The sequence below is a fragment of the Onychostoma macrolepis genome, chromosome 02 (genome assembly GCF_012432095.1).
Source record: "Onychostoma macrolepis isolate SWU-2019 chromosome 02, ASM1243209v1, whole genome shotgun sequence".
Lineage (NCBI taxonomy): Eukaryota > Metazoa > Chordata > Actinopteri > Cypriniformes > Cyprinidae > Onychostoma > Onychostoma macrolepis.
In genome coordinates, this window is record NC_081156.1 from 22,180,404 (window position 1) to 22,197,928 (window position 17,525).

Consider the following 17,525-nt stretch of genomic DNA (forward strand, 5'->3'; position numbering starts at 1 on the left):
TGTGTTAGTGAGAGTGAATAATATAGCAATAGCACACACCGTGAGTCTTTGCCGGCTTTGCATGCTAATAGAGCACTTAATTGGTATCAGGCACACAACGTGACATCATAGCATGTGCTTTTCCCTCTCATGGTGTGGGAACCGAGTAAATGGGAAGTCTGCCTTCAGTCATCTCACCCCGACCAGACACGCTGTGAAAACAAACAGCTTTCCCCGCCAGACTGATGTCAGGACTTTGATCACACACTAACAGCCGGGTTTACTCGAGGGTCATAGGGACATAACATCCTACCCATAAACACACACGCTCTCTCCCACGGGTGGCATAAAGAACCGGGTGCCACACTTCCCCTAGTAAAGCAAAGGGACCTCGCATCTAAGCAGCAGGCAAAACAAGAGTTTCTGAAAAGAAAAAAAAAAGGCAATGTTTTTCCCGAATAGGTGGAAGACACAGTTTCACTCCTGAGGAATGTTTCCGTAGCACGGCTCCTGGAGGATGATCTCACTCTGTGTCTGTTAGCAGGGTCAGGATCTGGAGCCTGAGCAGGTGCACTGTGGAAGCTGGCACTGATCACACTGATTCACTCATACTCCTACAAATCTGGGTGTCTGTGCGTGCACATACTTTTGGACAGGCATTTAACTCTGTGTTATGAGCTGTTTTCGCTCGGGTGGGTGCTTTTACACTTGCACATGCACTGTATGTGTGTGTCTGAGAATATTTATTCCATTACTCCAGTCTTCAGTGTCACATGATTCTTCACAAATCATTCTAATATGCTGATTTGGCACTCAAGATGTCTTAATATTATCAGTGTTGAAAACAGTTGTGCTGCTTAATATTTTTTTGTGAAAACCATGATACTCTTTGATGAATCAAAATGTCAAAAGAATAGCATTTATTTGAAATGGAAATTCTTTCTAACATTAGAAATGTCTTTACTGTCACTTTTGATCAATTTAATGCATCCTTGCTAAATAAATTAATTACTTTTTTTCTTTATTATTATTTTTTTTTTAATTTTACTGACCCCAAACCTCTTAAAACAATCTATTTATTTCCAAGTTTTAATTAGATTTGGAATCCCAAATTTCCATTGAGACCCCACTGTGTGTGATCATTTTGCACCTGTGCAAATTTCTAGACATAATATCCTGTGAACACCAAGAGGATTACATTATAGTCCATTAATACTTGCAGTTCCAAAATCATAAAAACATGTTGTCTTCCACCTGTTATTGGAACTTGAGGGCCTTAAGGTTTCTATCCAGGCAGATGATTTTATGATGTACAGTTGCTGATCTACAGATTTGACAAAAATGAAGGTGATTTGAGCTGTGCTATTAAAGCCCTCCATGTATTTCAAATGCTTATTTGGTCAGGAGCCATTAATGTGCTGTCGGGCATGTCTCCACCCAACAACCACATGGCCTCTGTTTATAATTAATATGAAATTATGCATTCTTACATCTTTAAAGGAACAGTTCACCTACCTCAAGTCATCAAAGATGTTGAGTTTATTTCTTAATCTGAACAGATTTGGAGAAATTTAGCATTACGTCACTTGCTCGCCAGTGGATCCACTGCAATGAATGGGTGCCGTCAGAAGTAATCCAAAAGTAATTAAAAAAGTTAATTCATCACAGTAATCCAAAAGTAATTTGTATTACTCCAGTCCATCAATTAATGTCTTTTAATGTCTGAAGAGAAGAGAGAGAGAGAGAGAGAAAAAAAAAAAAAAATTTTGCTTCTGGCTAATGTCCATAAGCCATAATAACGCTTCTGCCAGGAAAAAGTCAATTTCCTGTTGTCCTCTCACATCAAAATATTTGTTTAGAACAATTTATTGGATTGTTTTTGTGTGTGCTTAATCTGTGCATATTTCTCTCCTGATTCAGACAAGATGATTTATTGTTTGTTTGTTTTTTTGTGTGTATGATTTTTTTGACTATACAGAGCATTATGGATTTTTTTAGAAGCATTGGTTTGAAGTTAAAAACAATGATGGATTTATTTATTACAAACACAGCTTTTTGATTTGCAAGATGTTGATTGATGGACTGGACTGTTTTTATGAGCTATTTGGGTCCTTATTTTGACGGCACCCATTCACTGCAGAGTATCCCTTGGTGAGCGAATGATGTAATGCTAAATTTTTCCTAATCTGTTCCGATGGAGAAACAAACTCATCTGCATGGCCTCAGGATGAGTAAATTTGAGCAAATTGTCATTTTTAGGTGAACTATTCCTTTAACTTAGCCCTATACAATCTACTCTAATGATTTATTGCAGTATAATGTTTAATATTAGACAACTTTTTGACTACATACTTGACTCTGATTGGTCAATCTCAACATTCAGTGATATAAAATAGTATTCAAATAAGGTTTATTCTTTATTATTAATTTGTTTGTTTGTTTGTGGTCATATAGTCATAATCAAACTTATATTTGGTTCCCCTACAATTTTGAACATTTCGTTACGTCTTTATGTGTTGTGACCGTTTTTATTAGTAGAAGTTATGATTGTTATGTGTTTTATAATCTGTTTAAGATGACCGATTGCTGTATCTTGTTTTGGACCAATTCTTCTTGGTCCAAAACAATGCGTTCTTTGTATTTTCTCATTCTGCGCTCACCGAAATTGTTTGTAGGGATTTCTTTGGTGTGGTCGGCCTTTAGTCACGTTTACTATATAAACATGTCTTCCAGGCATTTTTCTTACCTTTACAGCACATGAAGGCTAAGTGTTATCACCTGTTGGTTGCTGTCAAATGTGGGAGTATATCAAATTGTAGGAAAGAGCATGTATCACAATTTAATCGAAGCTGAGCGGCATCTAAGCTCTTAGCAGCTCTATGACGTAGATGGCAAGTGTATCATCTATATCAAAAGCTCTTTGCACGATAATGAAAGCAGATTAAAGAGTTTTCATTTTTTACTCCCATCCAAGTAAACTCTGTGTAGCGCTAACACCCACCTTTCCTTTTGCTACAATTAACCTTTTATATCCTTTTTTCGTCAAAGAAGACAATATGTTCCACGTGGGAGATCGAGTCTGTTAATCATTTTTGTGGAGGAAATGCCAAGAATTGATACATTACAAACCATTGTTATCCATCGCTCGCTCTCTCTGTTCATCAAAGTAGACAACGAAGGCCAGATGTTGTTTGTGGAGTACTTTGCCGGGCTGCCACGTGTGTTTGGTACCAGAGCGTTGCTGTTTAATCGAACTGGTAAAACTTCCAGCTCTTTGCATACGGAGTTGCTCCTGTGATGGATTTGGAGTTGTTTAATTGAAATGTTTACCTGTTCAACAGAAACAAAAGATCCTCTTTATGTGTGGTCAGGCTCAGGCTGTTCCCTTAGTCTAATAGAAGCTTTCTTTTCTTTCTTGCATTCTTTTTTGATTTTAGAGTTTTTAGTTTTTATATGAGTTGGTAGAAATAAAGTTCCCTCTGTATGTGTGGCAAAGGGCAGGCTCTTTCTTTCTTTCTTTCTTTCTTTCTTTCTTTCTTTCTTTCTTTCTTTCTTTCTTTCTTTCTTTCTTTCTTTTTTTCTTTCTTTCTTTCTACTTCACTTCCTTCCTTCACTCCCCCAATTCTCTAGTATAAACCTTTTCTTTTTCTTTTTGTCTGCCATCCTTCCTTCTATCCTTTTATCTAATATAATTATCTAAGACAAATGTTTTCTTTGCTCTGTGTGGCCAGAGGTCTCAGAAAATTCCTTCCTTCCCTTCTTTCTTCCTTACTTCCTCTCCTTTTCTTGTTCTTTCTTTCTTTCTTCCTTACTTCCTATCCTTTTCTTGTTCTTTCTTTCTTTCTTCCTTCCTTCCTTCCTTACTTCCTCTCCTTTTCTTGTTCTTTCTTTCTCTTTTACTTAATTTCCTTCTTTCCTTTATCACTCCCCCAGTTCTCTAATATAAACCTTTTCTTTTTCTTCTTGGCTTTCTTCTGTCCTTCCTTTTATCCTATTCTCTAATAGAATTCTTGCTCTATATGTGTGCCAACTACTTGCTTTCCTTCCTTCCTTCCTTCCTTCCTTCCTTCCTTCCCTCCCTCCTTCCTTCCTTCATTTCTTCTCCTGTCTGTCTCTGTCTCTCTTTATGCTTGCTCTCTGTCCTCTGCTACGGTATGGTTTAAGTTATACACATTCAGCTTCCTGGTTCACCGCAGGGGAGAAACAGCAATGTCTATGTGGCTAAGTAGCAACAAATCAGTTTAGAGGAGACATATGGCAAACAATGTGGAAAAGCTTTAGGCTCAAAACACTAGCAGCTCACATGAATCCGATTCACAGCTGTTGCCTCTGTATGTTTTTAATGGAATCCTCTGTATTTCATAGGCAAAATAAATATTTGTGTACACCATGGCTCAGTGTTTACCATACACATGTGTATTTCAATCAAGGTTTATGTTCTCTTTTTATGGACAGTTGATTTATCTTGTTTCGGTAATGCACAAATCTGATACTTACATCAATGTATTGATGTTTCTGAGGCTGAATATACTGTAGGAGTCATTTGAAGAATGTTATCTTTGGCTCAGATGTTGAGAGAAGGATCTTGCCTTGAACTGCTGAAAATGTTATGCACTCTAAGACAACATCTTTTAGTCGTTCCGTTGGTTGGCTGGTTTTTACATGAAAATGCATTATATATATTTTTTTTCCTTTCACTACCAACATCTGCTTAAAACAATAAATGCTTTAGTTGAGTGTTTTCCTGTAAATTTAACTATGCCATTTATTTTTCTTTAATTCCGGATAAATCAGAGGGACATTGATTGGCATGTTGTTCAATCCCCAAATGAGGTCATTCTATGACAGGTTATTCCCAAATAAATGTTCACCTACCACATGTATTATTCTCTGTATAAGACCACGTCAAAGTGCTTTCAAATGTTTAAACTGTTTATACATTTGAAAAGTTTATTTCTGCCAAAGGATAGATCGAGCAAGCCAGGTGTCATCTTCAGTGCTTTCCAATGTGCTGTATAAAGTCATGTTCTGACATTTTCAAGTTTTAATTCACTTGGCAGACCTCTTCCCTTCAGCAAATAGATGTTTTTGTTTGTGTTTTCTTTTTTAATGAAATGTTGCACATAGAAGTTTTTGATTTGCTTTGGACTTGCATGTATCATTTCTTCACCATTGAGGGTGTTTCTCCTCCAAAATGTCTTGCAAATTCTCTTGGATAGGTTGGGATCTTTTACCTGGCTGGACCTTGATGTTTTAACAAGGTAATGAGAATCAGAGATGGTTTTTGGTTAAAGCCCATGAAAGTTTAACAGAGGGCAGCCAGGCATCGTAGTGTGGTCATGTCAACCCAGGTCTTACCCGTTAAAAAACGAGACTGAGGCATGAGAATGGAACATGATGAAAGAGTATAAATTCAGCTGTGTTTGCCAGACACCTGTATTTGTAACCATTGTCAGACAAAGCTTTAGATTGATAAAGAGGTGGGGATATCTTTTTTTTTATTTATTTTTTTTATCTTATTATTATTTTCATATCACCATTTGTCAAAGAGAGTTAAAGTGTCAAGGAGCACATTTGTTGCAGTGTCTAATGGAAACTGCACACAGTTGATACTGATGGCTTTAGTTATGTGGACGGTTTATTGGAAACCTTTTTCCTGCAGACCTGTTGCTGTAGGGAACTGGACTGGAAGTTTCCATGCCAGTGCATGACGACACTTAAAATGGAGAGAATGATCATGAGCCAAAAAAAAAAAAAGTGTTACGCTTAAGAAACAAGGTAAGGATACTGAACTTTAATTATACTGGCAATATTAGTTTGGTCACCATAATGCTATTCTTTTATTGCATGATTTACCTTCCTTTCTAAAGAAAACGTCTTTATCATCTTCCGTAGAAAAATCATAAATTTCAAGTCATAAATTTCTCCCTTCTGTGTTGTTTTCTGAGAACTACACCAACAGGTTTGCCAGGGAGCTTGTCAGTGTTTGCCAAGGTCACAGTGAGTCTCTGATGTACTTTTTTTTTACAAAAAATATATATTTGTTTTAGATCATAAGCATAATTTATGTTAGAAACATTATTTATTAATTAAATTAGTTAAATTAAATTAATTTATTGGAAGCCCAATAAAAGAGGTAATTGTGACTTTTTATCTCATATTTCAGACTTTTTCCTCACAAGAAAAAAAATCAGTTTGTGAGAAATAGACTCAGACTGGTGAGAAATAAAATTGTGAGATACAAAGTAAGGAATTGCAAGATGTTAACTGAGAAGTCACGATGACATTTTTTATGATGTATTTGATGTCGGAAACTAAAAACCGAATAGCAAAGTGGAATCATCTGAGATGTAAACTCAAAATTGTGAGATAAAAAGTCACAATTACCTTTTTAATTATTTTATACTGCAGTGGAAACAGGCTTCCATATAAATGTAATTATTTTAACGTGGTAAAAAAACAGTGAGCAGCCAAAGCACTTCCTACTCCACTGTTCCCATTCAGTATTCCCACAAAAAAGTCCCCCATAAATAATCTTAAAACATCATAAATGGTACACAATTTATATCTCATAAAAACACACTTGTGAAATTTTCTGCACACATCAAAGTTATATTGCCTTTTTACAACATTTCACCTTTTTTTCGACACAAAACAGAGATGTTAGAGCTTGTTGTCGGAGGAACTGTTTTTGACTGGATAAATATGACCTGAACTGCTGCAGTCCCTCACAATGTCAGTTTTCATTAACGTCAGCAAATGTGTTCCTCGACTCTCTATTCCACAAGCACTGTAAATACTTACTGGTGACAGCAAGCACATAATCACACACACTCTTATCCCCTCTGCGTTTATCCTGGCATCGTGTTCTCAGAAGCCTGGTATTTTTGACGAGGAGGCCTCCAGGAAGACAAGCAGGGTGACCACCACTTTTAAAAGGTTCCCCATCCACAGACGGGAGGTTTCTCTTTGCTATGAAAGGCACACGAGGCCCCTGTGTTCATGTCCTGTGACGCATGCAGGCCACCTGGGTAAACAGTCTTCCCGTCCACTTCTTAATAAGAAAGGCAAAGCACATCAGCTCCACAGGTGACTTGTGTATGGGTTCTTTATTTGGTTTTAGATGGCAGACACTCATAGCTCGATCTGGGTCACGCGTCTCATGTGAAATCAAACCACTGACATCGGTCAAAATGTCCAAACCACAGGGTCTCCATCTCTGGAAGGTTCAAGGTGTTCCACTGACCAGGGGAAGTAGGGAAACACTTGTTTTCATAGCACTGGGTCAGAATCAGGCAGGGGTTTTCAGGGTGAGGGAAATCCTCATGCAAAACAGCGTCCTGTGTTCCCATTGCGGAGGCTTTCTTGAGAAGATGGGGCTGTTTTGCTGATGTTTGTTTTCCCTGCACATGCATGGTTGTCTCCTAATGACATATCATTAATCATACTTGATTAGAGACATTTAAAAATAAACAAACAAACAGTTTGTTTTAAATGGTTTGGTGGCCTAAAAACATGGGAGATCAAAATGTGTTATTAGGTCCTGTAAACTTGTGTTTATGTGCTTGCTTGCGTGTGTGCGTGTGTGTGTGTGTGTGTGTGTGCGTGTGTGTGCGCTAGTCAAGTCAAGTCACCTTTATTTATATAGTGCTTTTAACAATACAGATTGTGTCAAAGCACTTAACAGTATCAAACTGGAGAATAGAGTGTCAGTAATGTACAAGATTAAACACTCAATTTTCAGTTAAAGGCATTTCATTATTGAAACTAAACAAAGTCTTCTCCTTTTCACAGAGACCATGTTGAGTTTCGTGGATGACATCATGTCAGGGGCCAAATCTCCATGTGTGATGCTCGGGGACATCCCTGATCCCCTCTCCTCTATCTCCTTGATCATACGCTGTCTGGAGCCAGACACTACATATATGTGAGTTCCTGCTGCTATATAATGGCACTAAAAAACTAATGACTTTATTTGCCCCAATTTTTTTTTTTTTTTTTTTTTTTTAATGGCAGCATTTGAACTTTGAAATTAATCAGAGAATTAATCATGAGAATGTTTTTAACAAAAATATGTCATTTCATTTGATTTTCTAGATTTTATCAAAATTATATGTGACCCTGGACCACAAAACCAGTCTTAAGTGTCAATTTTTCAAAATTGAGATTCATACATCTGAAAGCTGAATAGATAAACTTTCCATTGATGTATGGTTTGTTAGGATCGGACAATATTTGGCTTAGATACAACTATTTGAAAATCTGGAATCTGAGGGTGCAAGAAAATCAAAATATCGAGAAAATCGCCTTTAAAGTTGTCCAAATTAAGTTCTTAGCAATGCATATTTTGATATATTTATGGTAAAAAATGTACAAAATATCTTCATGGAACATGATCTTTACTTAATATCCTAATGATTTTTGGCATAAAAAAAAAAATCGATAATTTTGACCCATACAATGTATTTTTGGCTATTGCTACAAAATATACCCCAGCGACTTAAGACTGGTTTTGTGATCCAGGGTCACATATTACATTGGCACCCACTACCCTTAAAACCACCTGTCCTATCATAACGTTATATTGATATAAATTCAGTTTGTTATCTATGTTGTAATAATAATAATACAATTATAAATTATAATTATTATTATTATTTTATCATTGTATTATTCTATTTCCAACATGCATATCAGAATATTGTATGATTATAATAATAGTAATAATAATAATTATTCATATTATTATTCATATTATTACTGTTATTAGATATTAGTACTGTCAAATCGATTAATTGTGATTAATCTCATCCAAAATAAAAGTTTGTTTACATAATATATGTATATAAATCATATATAAATATCCACATACAGTATGTGTGTATGGATCTATATTTATATATGCATATATATTACATATATTGCTTAAATATATACATGTGTGTATATTTATATATATACATGGAAATATACACAGTACACACATATATATTATGTAAACAAACATTTATTTTGGATGTGATTAATCGCAATTAATCTGTTTAATTGATTGATTGATCGACAGCACTGTTAGTAGTAGCAGTAGTATGAATTTTTGTAATATAGTTGGTCACTCAGGCCTCATGTTCACAGCATTTCTTATTGTAAATATTATGCCAGGTTTTTTCAGCATGGAACACCTGTTTCCTTTGACTTTTCCTTAACATGGCAGAGAAACATTCACTGGGAGTTCAGTAAGAAACAAAACATAAAGGCCCCACTTTTGGCTGGATGATTCACTTGGACTTTGAACTGACGTTGAGTTGCATGTCTTCAGTCAGATGAGGGATTTTAATATCTGCGTGAGTCTAAGCAATTACATCCAACTTAGGCTGTGAAAATCTGATAACAATTCGTGTAAAATATGTCTGGAGCACTTCCTACCTATGTCAATTTTCCAATATCAGTAGTTGATTTAGAATGTGCTTTTCACTAAATGGCTTGGCAGGGTCTGTAGCTGGTAAGGAACCTTCTTGGAAATTATAATTGGTCCAATCATCACTTTTGTATAAAAGCTGGTGACATCAGCCCAACATCTTCTATTGGATGTGGTAATTGCGTTGGGGGCCCCTGTCTGTTTCGACTCTCTTGGATAGTTGTTTCGTGACGTACTACATCCTTTTTTCAGGAACGTTCATTTTTATGCCACAGGGAAGAACATGGTCTGCGCGCCCAGTAAGACCGATTCAAATTGGGCTAGTTTTACATACTTGAGATACAGCTGGGGAAACATTTCATACTCTGGAATGGTTTGAAAGTGCGTCAAAGGGTGCACTTCGTGGTAATTGCAGAACCAGCAATAGAAAGACTGATGTGTTAAACGGAGTTGCATACAACTAGAAAAGGTTCAAGTAAACATTTGACATTAGTATTATATTATGAGAGTAGATGAAAAACAGGAACCACAATATATGATGAATAACGATGCTCAAAGGAAACTTTATAAAAATTTAAATTATGATATAAATTAGTGGTTCTCTCTGTAGGGTTGTGGCCCCAAAAATGTCTAATATTGTTAATAGTAATAAAATAATAGTATACAATAGCAAATTATCATATTATATTATATAAACACGCAAAAATGGACAATACTTCTACTAATGCTACTACTACTACTACTACTACTACTAATAATAATAATAATCACCACCATCATAAATAAATCAGTGGTTCTCACTGGAGGATTGTGACTCTAAAATGGGTAATTTGTTTAATGGTAAGAAAAATAATATATATATTTATAGTAAATTAATATTAAATTCTATTAATTATATTATATTATATAAACATAAAAATAATTCTACTACTATTACAAATACTATTATTACTACTACTACTACTAATGGTAACACTTTACAATAATGTTCATTAGTTAACAACATTAGTAAACATGAACTAAGAATGAACAATACTTCTACAGCATTTATTAATCTTAGTTAATGTTAATTTCAGCATTTACTAATGCATTATTAAAATCACAAGTTGTGTTTGTTAACATTAGTTAATGCACTGTGAACTAACACGAATAAACAATGAACAACTGTATTTTCATTAACTAACATTAACAAAGATTAATAAATAGTGTAATAAATGCATTGTTCATTGTTTGTTCATATTAGTTAATACATTAACTAATGTTAATAAATGACACCTTATTGTAAAGTGTTACCCTACTAATAATGATAATCATAAATACATATATTAATAATATTTAAATACACCATAAAAACATTTGTTATTGCATATATAAAAAGCTTTACATTTTTATTCTTACTCTAATCCCTGAAGTCTGCAAACATCTGTCTTTGGCTCTGTTGTCTCTGTTAAATGCATTGCAGCATTTCTTGCATTGGTCTGTGTTCGTGCAGCTTTCACGTGGGTATTCGATCATGTAGGTGCTTGAATTTAAACGCCCGGCTACCTTTCCTCCTGATTTCCTGTGCTACATGTCCTGCACATATGCAGGCAGTTAGCACACACATGCATTGTGAATACGCAGGGCACACTGAATACATTACACCAGCTCACAGGGAGGATTGAGTCCACTTTACTGTACCTCTTTCCAAATGTTTTTGATATTTGACCGTTGTTCAAAGAAGCACAGATTGCCTTTATATTATTTATGGACCTGTTCAGTGGTATTGTCAGCTTCATTTCAGAGTTTTAAGTTTCAAGAAAAATACAGTGGGGTCCAAAAGTCTGAGACCGCTAGTGAAAATTCTTCCGTTTAGCATCATTTTTGTTTTTGTATTTTAATTTTTTTTTTTTTTTATGTAAAATGACAATTGAATTTCTTATTTATTTGTTTGTTTGTTTATTTATGATATTGTGATATTATACTTTATTCTCACACCTATCACCAAACAGGTGCATGGAATCAAAACATAGTTAATATTACTAATTAAGATTATTATTATTATTATTATTTTAAGAGAAAAGACTATAAACAACCCTTAAAGATCAGTTTAGACTGCATGAATCCCTCTTCATCCATAAAACCCCCATATAAGAGCGGCTCATGTTTCCCCACCTCACATGCACTCTCCGCTTGGCACTTTGAAGGATCTCACTGCTGCAATACTGCAGGTGGTAGCTGTTTATAATATCTTCCACTAGATGGAGATATCACTCAACTTAATCTGTACAACCTGTGCCTCATAGCCCGCAGCATATATCATCAGTGATAGAGTAATTGTAGCAATGTTTTGGGAGTGAGTGGGTACACCGCCACAGCTGCTTGCTATTGTTCAGTTCAGTTGTCTGCACTTAAGGGATCCTCAAATCAAAGCCATGAGCCGAAGGTAAACTCATGCTTATGTAATGGGAGTGGTGCAGTCATGCATTTTGATTTTAATGGAGGTATATGCTGTTATATGATTACATAATTTGCACACTGAAACAATTTGTTCACTCTGAACTTCAAAGGGCTCCTAAAAAGGTAATGGTTCATAATTTCCGAGATCTATTTGGAAGTGTTATTTCCAACTGAATCTAGGAATAAATCCAAATACACTTCTTTATTCATTTAACCTTAACCCTGACCTTTGTTTTGATAAATGTTATTGTTTGAGACATGCATCTTAAATTATTACAAAATATATAATTAATGAAATAATAATAAAAATAAGAAATTATTATTGTTGTTGTTGTTATTTATTAAATACTACCACCACCACCACTAAATAAATAAATAAATAAGAATAAACCCAAATACACACATTTATTCATTCAAATGCATCTTAAAATATTAATAATAATAATTAGTAGTAGTAGTAGTAGTATTTTTGGTGAAAAAAAAAAAAAAATAGCCTCTAAATATGTTGAGCTAATATGTTGGAGATAAGGTTCAAATTTGACTTGCAACATATCCCAATCATATTACTGTAAAAAAAAAAAAAATACTGTATTTCGTACTTGAGAATCGACGAATATCTAAATGTGTAATGGCAGGTTTCGGCTGTGGGCGGTGGACAACACAGGTCGGCGTTCCAGTCCAAGTGAGGTGACGATCAAAACTCCCTGTCCCGCCGTGGATGATGTCAAGGCTCAAGGTAGAGAATTGCTTGCATATTGTAAAATGAACGTCTTAGGTTTGGAAAGTATGCATAGGATTATAAGTCATCCGATTCGGTTGAATGTTCCCTCAGAAATAGCAGACAAGATTTATAATCTGTTCAACGGCTACACCAGCGGGAAGGAACAGCAGACGGCCTACAACACGCTCATGGACCTCGGCTCACCGACCCTCCACCGAGTTCTTTATCACTACAACCAGCGCTACGAGAGCTTTGGAGAGTTTACTTGGCGCTGTGAAGATGAACTGGGGCCCAGGTTTGTAAGATGATTCTCTGATGAAGCTTTGTTACAAAACCTAGCTGCCTTTTAAGACTATAATGGAACTTCATAAGTGACCAGACTGGAACGTTCTATATACGCAGAAATTCTGTAGAGTGTCCCAAATTAGTTCCAAATTTTCAGTAGAGTTTAGTAGAGTTTGACGTTGTCATGCTGTTATGCTAACAGCGCAATATTCTGCAAAACTTAAAAACATATATATGTATATTAAGTATAATGATCAAGATGTGATGTACAGTGTTTATTTAATTATTATTTTTTAATTTATTTAAATAAATTTAAATAAACAACATAGTTTAGAATTAAGTAAATTAAGAACAATTCACCCATTTTGGACATACAATCTTGGATTTATTTTTTCATTGAGTTTGGCAGAATACATTATGGGATGCTGCCGTGGAATGCATGTGGGAATGTTAGGGGGACACATAAATTTTTATTGATTGCAATTAAACCCGATATCTTGTTTTACAAGCTTTTGTATGCTTTTTTATGTTTTTCATTGCTCCCTAAATTACATAGTAAACACAGATTATTCTATTACGGATCTTAACGTCAGACATGTGATTAGGGTATTTGTGCTAATTAGGTTTAAATTGAATGCAATCAAACTGATTACAGTACATTTAAAGGGATCACTAAAGCATCACGCTGACCACAAAACAGGGTGGTAATCTTTATACACCCTCCAAAACAAACCAAAGACAAATAAGGTCTGGATTTTCGAATTGCACTGAAACGCTTTCTAAACACAGCCATGTGTTGGATATAAAACTTGAACGCTTCCTCGCTGATGCACAGTAGAGACAGGTGAATTTAATTATGGCCATTTGGACAACCGTACCTGAGGCCTCGGTTCAAATTGAAAGGTTGTATTTAATTGTCTCCATGTTGCAAGGTTTTTCTTTCTTGCTCCTGAGTTGCTGCATTAAAACACACTTGTATCAAACACTATCCCACCCAGTATGACTGATGAGAGGGAACTGCTGTGAGGACTTTAACAGTAGGTGCTTTCAAACCAAGATCGTGGATGCATGGTAGTTTAATCAGATTCGGGCCTATGTTTTCTGAGATATTTTCTCAGTCATACCTGAGGAGTCAGGGTTTGGCTAGTTAGCATGTTTTAGTTAGCTCCTGCACTCAAAAACAAAACAAAACACACACACATATATATATATATATATATATATATATATATATATATATATATATATATATATATATATATATATATATTAATAAATAAAACAGTACAAAAGGTGTCACTTGGGTGGTGTGTGTACACACACACACACACACAAACACATATACATATACATATTGTTCATATACATATATTTATTTATTTATTTTCTATCATCTATCTATCTATATATCTATCTATCTATCTATCTATCTATCTATCTATCTATCTATCTATCTATCTATCTATCTATCTATCTATCTATCTATCTAACTATCTATCTATCTATCTGAGTGTGCCTTAACTGTACCATTATGGGAGTAAAAAGTATATTTATCCTTTATGCTTTATATCCTGAAGAAATTATTATTAATATTATTAAGCAATATTTATTGCAAATATTTTAATCACTCAGTCAATAAAAGATTGATAGAATAAATAAATAAATAAGTGCAATGAAATGTATATGTATATGATGTCATATTTCAGGTCACTTTTCATTTTACATTAATACATTTCACTCAGTATTTATTTCTATTCACTTTTTAATTATGCTTATATTTATTGATTGCAACATTTCATGATATATTCAGATTCATTATATATTGATGTTTATGTTATCTGCTACAATTTTTTCCAGGTGTGCATTTCACTGAATTTTTTATTTATTTATTTATGCTTACTTGCTTGCGTTTAATCCTTTTATTAATTTTTTTTGCAAGATAATGTATGTAATAAATTCATTTCAAAATCTTTTTTTTTTTTATTCTGTCAAATCTCTCCATACCTTTAAAGTTATTTAGCTTAGTTTTTGTATACATTTTAAATATATATATATATATATATATATATATATATTGCACTTTATGAATATATATGTAGTAAATATTTATTATGAACCTTTCCTTAAGGAGGACCTTATGAGTGCTAAAGGGTAAGAGGTTTGTTGATCAAGTGATGTCATTAATACTGTCATTGTCCATCAGTGAGATTTAAGAACCGAGTTGAAGTGATGATAGGTTAATTAGTACCCCCTAAAGCTGTCTTTTATGACAAATGCATTGAAATAACTCCAAAACAACATCCATTCATAATTAATTCATCCAGATATTTGCACAATGAAGGGTGCGTGTGATCATGCCCCTATGATCGACCCAGTTCCATGAAATATTGCGCAAGTTTTTAGACTTCAGATAAGCTGTTCTAGTGGAGGTCTGGGGAGATGGGCCATTATCTCCCCAGCATCTGTCTTCCAAACAACTCGTATGCGTCATTTCCAATCTCATTGCGTCCATACAGCATTTTTTCAGCATAGGATATGATGGAAATATAAACAAAGAGAATTTGTTTCTGTCTAATACAAAAGTTCACTGGGGTTTCCTGATCTGCAGTATTTAAATGCAATTTCCATGAACTAGTCATAATACAAGATAATTGTAATTAAACTGGCCCCCCTCAGTATATAAACCGGTTCAGACTTGGAACAAAATAGATTTAAAAAAATTTAAAAAAACAACAAAAAAAAGATTATTCCCTGTGTTTTCTTTCTTTTTGAGATATCAAGACAGAATTTCTTCTGACTCATTCTTAATTGGTGGGCCTATTGGTTGGTCTGACGCACGCTTTAATTGGTGGAATTCGGTCTGTTCGCTCAAAGTTCTTTCGCTGTTTTCGTTGGACATTAATGCTATACAGTTACTATAGAAGTCATTGAGTCATAAGGCCATTTCAAATGGATGTTATGGAAGTGGGTAGGTGAGTTACTCTGGATGTCGGTGGAATGCAGCTGATTGTTTCCTCCCAGACTAGTGCAAGAGATTTCGGAAAGCAAGAGTGAGAGAGAGGCACTGGCAGAGCCCAAGAGGTTGAAAATGTACCTTGGAAATAAGAGGCCATTTTCCACTTCCATACATGCTGGGATTTATGGTGACAACCGTTGCTATTTGGAGACCAAAACGGACTTTTTTTGAAAAATTAAAGGATAACAAACCACAGGGTTTTGTTTTAAGCAAATAAACATCCAAATTCCTACAACCACTGAAATGTGGCAAGATATTAAAAACATAAATACACTCAAAAGAATGATATAAATGCAGACAGGAATATTTTTTTCATTTAATATGCAGTGATTTCTGACATCGTTAAAATTCCATCAATATACCTTGTGAAATAATTGGAGGCCAAAGTAAATAATGAATTTATACTTTGTCGCGTGAAACCTCAATAAATAGCAAAGGCAATCAAACAAGATATTCTGCGTTCAGTTGAATTGGTTTAAGCCACATTTTAATCGTAAACACACTTAAAAATGCACTTAGCTACCCCCAAAGCCTGCTTGGTCCACACAGATTTGGTTTTTGGTATTTATGTGGTAGAGTGTTGAGCTTCTGGTTTGGCAGGGGTTTGAAGTGAAGCTATGACTTAGGAATGAGGCGCTCTTTCCGTACTCTTGGTATCGCATTTCAGCTTCTTGTCTTTTGCGAAGCATATTGGCACTTCATCGCATTCGAACATACTCAATAAACACCCCTCTCAAGTCACCGTCGCTGATAGAATTCACAGGTACTTAACCTTAGCTGCCGTTCACCTAATCGGTCCTGTGTTACCTCAGAAGCTTCTTGACGGGAAAATTTCTTTTTCAAGGATTTGCCATTACAGTTTGATATAAAAACACCACAGGCTTGATTTATGGTTAAACTCTTTGGTCCAGATTTTGAAGAGCGTCGTTTAAGGGGTGCAGACAGAAGACCTGTGTTTCAGCTGAATATGGCCATCGCCTGCAGTTTATATTTGTTATATTGGAGTCTCCCATTAATCTTTCAGTCTCATGCTCCGGAGCAGCTTGTGAGGTGGGCATTCTCAGAATGGATAAACGAAATGGAATGCTCAATGTTTAAACCACCGGAGGAAGAAAATTTTCAAACCAGTGTCAAGAGCATTGCGTAATAAAAAATTAGCAGCGCAATATTATAAAAACTATGCAGTAGTAATATCACAATGGATGTTGGCAGAAAATACTAATGAGTCACTTACGCAGCAAGATAAAAGCTGTTGTTGTTGAATAAAGTAATTTGATAGTACATAAATAAAACAAAATTACAAAAATATAAAAGATCACAATCAATACAAAAGTACTGTATGTGAGTTTAATTTAGGACTGTAGCTATCGAATATTTTAGTAATCGAGTATTCTACCGAAAATTCCATCGATTATTCGAGTAATCGGATAAGAAGTACTTTTTCTTTATTAAAGAGCGATACTAAATAAGAAATAAGAAAATAAGAGAAAATAAGACAAGTCTCTTAAAATGAACAAGTAATTTGTTTCCTTTTTAGAAAAATTAACATTTTTATTGCTGAAATTGCGTATATTATTGCATATATTAGTGCATTTAATTGCCATATTACATTTAAAATGCAAATATATAAAAATATAAAAATCAATTTCAAATTACTTTAAAAAAGGTAA

General features: G+C 34.7%; 1 protein-coding gene and 1 long non-coding RNA gene across 9 annotated transcripts in view; both read left to right on the forward strand.

Moving 5' to 3' along the window:
* The window catches only part of astn1 (astrotactin 1), a 377,633-nt gene that overhangs the window by 355,883 nt on the left and 4,225 nt on the right, over nucleotides 1–17,525 (forward strand). For all 8 annotated transcript variants that reach the window (XM_058749876.1, XM_058749884.1, XM_058749890.1 and 5 more), the window contains 3 exons: nucleotides 7,774–7,906; nucleotides 12,469–12,569; nucleotides 12,666–12,849. In XM_058749876.1, the coding sequence (XP_058605859.1) occupies nucleotides 7,774–7,906; nucleotides 12,469–12,569; nucleotides 12,666–12,849 (418 nt within the window). The remainder of the gene's footprint in view (nucleotides 1–7,773; nucleotides 7,907–12,468; nucleotides 12,570–12,665; nucleotides 12,850–17,525) is intronic.
* On the forward strand, nucleotides 5,689–7,126 carry LOC131523482 (uncharacterized). The gene is made up of 3 exons (XR_009266781.1): nucleotides 5,689–5,757; nucleotides 5,928–5,979; nucleotides 6,854–7,126. It is a non-coding gene; the product is annotated as an uncharacterized LOC131523482 (long non-coding RNA).